The sequence below is a fragment of the Volvox carteri genome (genome assembly GCF_000143455.1).
Source record: "Volvox carteri f. nagariensis unplaced genomic scaffold VOLCAscaffold_499, whole genome shotgun sequence".
NCBI lineage: Eukaryota > Viridiplantae > Chlorophyta > Chlorophyceae > Chlamydomonadales > Volvocaceae > Volvox > Volvox carteri.
The window spans coordinates 1,466-7,798 of NW_003308022.1; the positions used below are offsets into that span (position 1 = coordinate 1,466).

A 6,333-nucleotide genomic window follows, 5' to 3' on the forward strand; every position below is an offset into this window, starting at 1 on the left:
TAAGGAAGGACTTAGGACGATGTGGATTGAACGGGCGTAGCTGGGGACTCGCCATGCCGCGTGCTGTACCGTGGTCCGGCAGATTGCGCGCATCTATGTCCTTCGAGGACTTGCGGCGTTTATTTATTTCGTAGTACGATACCGGATTCTGGGTTGCTGGTAAGTAATAATATCAGGGGTCGCGACCTGCGCCTTTTAACGGTCGCAGCGCCCACGCTACCCACCCAAGCTGACCATCTTCCTTCGATGCCATTCAAACATGTAACCGGCGCCTGCTGGTTCGCCCACCCTTCATTTGCATACGTTTTTGGCCTTCCTGGCTCGGTGCGAGTTTTGTACTTGTACATATATGCAGGGTATGTCGTCGGACGTCCGAAGTCACTACGCCTCCACCGTCACCGTGGGAGATATCGAACCTTGGGTCTCCCTCGTCAACAACTTCCCCGGCTGTGACGGCATGGACACGGACGAGGGCAACAAGGCCTGCCGCATCTATCCCATTTTGAACGGCAAGGACCGCGACCTGGTTGCCACTGCTGCTAAGAAGGCTGGCAAGCACGACAAGCCCAAGTACTGCGATTTCTGCGGCTAATCGCATATCACACATGCGCATGGTGGTGATCCTTCGTTTCTACTAGCGGTACATCAAGACGTGGATGAACGTAGCTGCCAGGGTGTGAGGCTTAATTGTATGGTCAAGCCGCATATGCATTCTCTTTTGATGTGTGTGATCATAGGCAAGCATGTGTATGGCGGTAGGGGTATTACACATGGCGGAAGTCAGTAGAGCATCATAGGCCATCATGCACATGGGGGAAGAGGCCGGGGGACTCAGTGCAGGTTAGTATCGGGTCAGTTGCTGTCGGGAGGCGGATGGTACAGCGCCACCTGCATGGGTATAGCTGCACAAGAGCTGGAGTCATCACCTGAAGACAGTGGTGTGGTCATCAGTGAATTTCCTCTGGAACACAAGCAAACTCGTGGCTTGGTGGCTGTCCGTTGTAATGAACACGCAATTCTCTGTCTAGGTACCACAGCTGCATGATCTCCCACAAGCATGCTCTCCGCTTGGCTGCCAAAGCAGGCAGGGATTCAGAACACCGAGTTAGTCGTAGTCGTAGTCGTACGGCGCCGAGTTGGTGTGTGCGGTGCCGTGCTGGCGCTGCTCCAGTTGCTTGGCGACGTACTCACCGCCGTTGTCGCTGTGCAGCGTGTGCACCCGTGCGTGGTTCGGATGGCGGGCCTCCAGCTGTGTCACCATGTCCTGCAGCACTTCGCCCATTGGCTCTTGCTGGCCAGCGTGCGGACGGCGGACAGACCGGTGGCACCATCCAGCAGCGTCAGCAAGTAGCGTGCACCCCCATCGGCCCATGGTCGGCATGGGGCCACACAGGTCAGAGTGTACGACCTCCAGTGCGTGCTACGGCCGGTTGCCGCGGCTGGGGTGGGCGGTTGCGGTGGCCTTCACGGTGACACAGGCCTCGCAGACGGCCTCCACCGCCTGTCATAGTGCCGCTGGAGTGACCTGTGGCCCCTGCACCAGCTGCTTGCTGATCAGCTGCTTCAGCACGCGGTAACCGAGGTGACCGTACTGGCAGTGCAGGCGCTGTGCTGCCGCAAGTTCGGCGACTGAGCATTCAGTGGCCCCGGGGCTGCCGTTGCCTAGTTGCCCTTTGCCGTTGCTGTCGCCGTTCGGTTGGCCTCCACCGGTGTGGCTGCCGGCGGTGCTGCCGCCACGGGTGCTGGTGATGGTGGCGGCACTTCCGCCAGCGCTGCTACCTGCGGCCTGGCCCCTGCCAGCTCTGTCGCCCGTGGTGCTGAGGGCATTGACGGTGACGTCGGTCGGCGCCTGCAGGTCCACGTCCATGCATAGTGCCCACGCTCACTCCATGCGGTTATAGACGGGCTGTTGTGCAGGAAGCTGATGCATAAGAACTAGCAGCCCGTCTTGTCCATGCTGAACGTGACCGAGTAGCCGCGTGTCATGAGGTCTGTCGACCTCTCACGAGGTCGACAGACGTCAGGGTGAGGACCGAGCTGGGGACGTGCAGCACGTTGTGCAGCCGGACATTGTGTCCATCACGAGTATGCAGGTGCAGCTTCCCTGTTCCCACGACATGTTGCCCCACCCCATTAGCCGTGGCGCGCCGGCGGGGACATGGTTGTGCAGCAGGGAGCGGTCACCCGTGAGGTGGTATGGTGAGCCTGAGTCGAAGGTGACTCGTGAGCTGCTTCCACTGCGGTCGATGACCAGCACTGGGGCACGGCTCTGGCGTGGGCTGCTTCTGCTGCTGCCCGAGCCGCTGCCACTGCTGCCGCCTGCAGTGTCGCCACCGTTGCGGTGGCTGTTGCCGCATCGAGCACGGCCACATTCACGTGCTCCGTCGGCCCTGCTGTTACCGCCATTGCCGCTGCCAGTGCCCCTGCCGCCACCGTCACGGTGGCGGTTGCAGCTGCCTCAACTGATGTTGCCGGCGGCGTGCAGCTGCTCGAATGTGTTGCTGCGGTGAAGGCCGACGGACTCGTCCGCCTGCTTAACGGGACACTCGCGAACGTAGTGACCAGGCTGTCCGCAGTAGTAGCAGGTGTCGCCGGCCCCCACGGCGCCTGCAGCACCGGCGGCGCTGCCGATTCCACTGGCAGCACGGCCAGGGCCGACAGCTCCCACCAGGCTTGTCTTGCTTGCTTGGGTCTTAAGGTTGTTCTCCTTCTCACGCAGCATGAGCACGAGCTGTGGGGTCGTTAAGCTGGGCTGATACATCGTGAACTCGACGGTGATGATGCACTGCGGAGGCAGGCCATGGAGAATGGCGTGGTGCATCGTGCTCTCGTCCCACTGGCCGCCGGCCACGATTATATTGCTACGGAGCTGCTCTGCCTGCTGAACGAATCAGTGGTCGTCTTCCCATCGCGCATGCTCAGCTGCTTCTGCGGCTCCAACAGGCTCAGCCGGGCCTGGGATGCAGAACGCAATTGTTGCTGTAAGAGCTGCATGGCGGCGAGAATGGTCTGGCAATTCCTGAGCAACTGCTTGATGGGCAGTTCACAGGACAGATGCAGGTAGCCGAGCGCCTGTGCGTCCTCCTCCAGGGCGTCTTGGGCGTTGCGGCCCGGAGGCGACGGGTGTTGATGTAGTCTTCAACTTGGATGTTGCAAAGAAATCGCCTAAGTCGCCGAGCCACTGGGAGTAGTTCGACCCATCCGAGAGGAGGACACCCTTACATCCCTTCCCCATGATGGTTGCCTAGCGAGCATGACTGATCAAGCCGTGTTCCCCGCCGCCTTTCTGGCAACTAGTTGATGGTATGATGCATCGTTGTTGCGGCGTACGATGGCTCCTACTGCGATTTATGCCCTTTCAGCCTCCCAGGCATGTCCCCACAACTGCCTCACAGCCACCGACACATCTCACGGCGGGGGTTTAATTGTGTGCGTGTTGGATGCAGCGTCCCCGCCACATTCCGGCAAATAGTTGATGGCGTCATACATCGTTGGCACGGTGTAAGACGGTGCCTGATGCGATTTATGCGTCCGGAAGCCCTTTCAGCCTCCCAGGCATGTCCCCACAACTGCCTCACAGCCAGCGGGGGTCTAATTGCGTGCGCGTTCGCATGCGGCATATGTCCCGCCGCCTTTCTGGCATCTATTGATGGTATGATGAATCGTTGTGCGATGTAAGGCTGCGCCTGATGCGATCTCGTTTGCGGAAGGGCCCCCTGAGTGCTGCCAAGCATGTTATTCTCTCATGAGACTGCGTGAAGGTTCACGAACTGAGTATGCGACCAACACATAAAACATCGCATGTGAATTGTTATGTCATGCGATTAATCAAAGTAAATCGTGTGTGTTTGGTGTGTGTTTGGTGCGTTAGGCCGCAGTAAACTTGACGCAACGAGCCTTAAACGCAACATTTGTTTGCATGCGAATTGCGTTGCGACATGTGTGCGTTTGGTGTGTGTTAGGCCGCGTTAAGCTTTACGCAATCAGCCTTCATACGCATGAAACGCAACATGTATTCGCATGCGAATAGCCTTGCGGACTGTATGCGTTTGATGTGCGATTGGACGCGTATTGCTTTACGCATTGTCTCCCCACACGCACGAATCGCAATATGAAATCGCATGCGTATCGCCTTGCTACACATGCGCGTATGCTTCGCGTTTCAACATACGCACGGATGAATTGCTCAAGTCGACCAAAACGACACAAGTTTATTTCCAAATGAACCTTTATAATCTGAAAATTATAAAATTTAAAAATTTTAGCCAGGAGGGCCGATTTCTGCTTTTTCTTAGCCGTTGTGCGTTAGCTCTTTGCGTTACAAAAATATGCTGATTCGCACCTAACTCTAAGATTCGCACCGTCACGCGAACTAACGCGAACTAACGCGGACTTAAGGCGATCACCCGTCGTCATAGTGTGTCGTGGTCATGGCGAGCAGGACCACAATGCTGAACGTCAGCGATTGTACCTACAATGACAACAATTACTAGCTTTATATTCACTAGCAGTCCAAGGCTTTAATGAATGTATTGACTCAAGGATCAGTCTATCACAACGATAACGGCGAAGGAAAAGAAGCCAAACTAACGTTACAATTTGTGAAAAGAAGAAGTCATATCTAATACAAAGTATTTGTTATTTATGTACTGGGTTAATTACTGGCTGAACAGCGACGCAGATCGGTCGTGCGATGATGCCGTGCGAAATCTTGCCGCCGCCGAAAAGTGCGTAACAACACTACCTACATTTTCGTTTTTATGGCATTGTAAATTTGCATTAGATTAAGTTGGCCGATCATTGGCGAGCGCAATAATGAGCGGTAGCAAACATCTATGACCTCATCTCCTCATCTCAGCGACTAGCCTTAATCTCGCTTTACCGACTAATTCGGCTTCTCCCCGGGAAATCGAACTCAGGACTTTAAACCGCTAATTGCAATAGTGTCAACCCAGACCAGGCCAGGGATGATCCTACACACGCTGAGAAGCACATCGGCAGCGCCAACGTAACACAACGAACTTGTTAATGACGTGGTCTGTAGCTCAGTTGCAAGGCGTGAACACCGACCTATGGCCCTTGTTCCTGTGGCGAGTCCACCTCACCCATTTATTATAATGGTGGCGAATGTCGGCATTGCCCGTACTGTAGTATGCTCAAGATGACACAACCATGGATGGTGGTATCGAAAGATGCCGGTTGACACAAGTTGAAAGAATAAATAGTCGTTGTAGCATCCACTTGGGCCTCGCGCCGATAAGTTCCCAGTACGACTGGGCGGTGCGATGTTCAGTTTACCATAGTTCACAGGAACTACTCTCGTCCGGTGAAGCAGACGAACCAGGAACGCAGATTCCAGCTTTACGTAAAGGTAAAGCCCCCGCCCATACGCCGGTATGGACTTCCGCAGCAGTGCGGCATTTGGACGGCGAACTCGACTAGCAGCAGTCGCAAGCCGCCAATAAACTGATATAAGTATAAGTTAAACCTGTGATCAACGACGGCGGATACAAACAGGTATTAGTTAATAACAACAGTGTTAGAACTGAACGGACTAACGGTCAGATGCCCGTTAGGCAACCGAGCCTAGAGCTTAACAGTAAGCATACAGGATACAACACGTACCCCTCATCAGCTTGCCAGCGTTAGACGCGACGATGCCTAGCGTGTAGACGGCTTCTGTGCCGGCGTCCCATCCAGTGCAAGGTTCAGATAGCACAGTCCCGGAACGCACCACGAATCAGTCGAGAAATTCGCACCATCCAACCAACAACTGAATGGGGGATTTAAGCGAAGGATGCCACATATTATTGTGCAATTGCCCCATACTCTCAAATTAGAATTGTCTCTTTTCCAGATAAATCTTTGCAGTGATCCGCTTGGGGTCTGGAGTTATAATTGAGAATGGCTGCGAGGGTTGTGTTTGGCATTCTATTGCTGGCGTTGATGGCGCAGCAGGCCGCAGCGGGGGGAAACGGCGACCAGGGGCGCAGCTGGCCCACGGAGTTGAAGGAGGATTTTCAGGTACATAGGAAGATCGGTAAATCGGAAATAGGTAAATAGATAGTTAGGAAGGTAAGGTTGATGTACCCAACCTTTACCACTTGACCCCGTCGCCTCACTCCCTCATTCGCCATTCCATGCCCCCTTCCCCCCTAGGACACATACACCATCACACTAAAAAATACATGCACGACGCAACCGGGGCCCCACATGTTCATGCGTTGCAGTTTGAGCTCCGCAACATCTACAGCAACCGGCAGAACGGCAGTCGCTACAACTTCCTCACCAAATACCGCTATCCCAGCAGCTCTGGTGGGTGCAGTACATTCG

At 55.0% G+C, this 6,333-nt stretch overlaps 2 protein-coding genes across 2 annotated transcripts in view; both read left to right on the forward strand.

Annotated features, from left to right (window-relative positions):
* VOLCADRAFT_108722 (uncharacterized protein) overlaps positions 1-684 on the forward strand; it is a 2,031-nt gene extending 1,347 nt beyond the window's left edge. Inside the window, exon 4 of the mRNA XM_002959659.1 lies at positions 356-684. Coding sequence (XP_002959705.1) covers positions 356-592 — 237 coding nt within the window. The 3' untranslated portion in view covers positions 593-684. The remainder of the gene's footprint in view (positions 1-355) is intronic.
* Positions 685-5,904: 5,220 nt separating this feature from the next.
* On the forward strand, positions 5,905-6,315 carry VOLCADRAFT_101220 (uncharacterized protein; the record flags this gene model as incomplete). Its single annotated transcript, XM_002959660.1, has 2 exons — positions 5,905-6,055; positions 6,160-6,315. Coding segments are annotated over 2 exons (307 nt in total), but the record flags the coding sequence as incomplete, so codon positions are not given.
* Between the last annotated feature and the right edge of the window lie 18 nt (positions 6,316-6,333).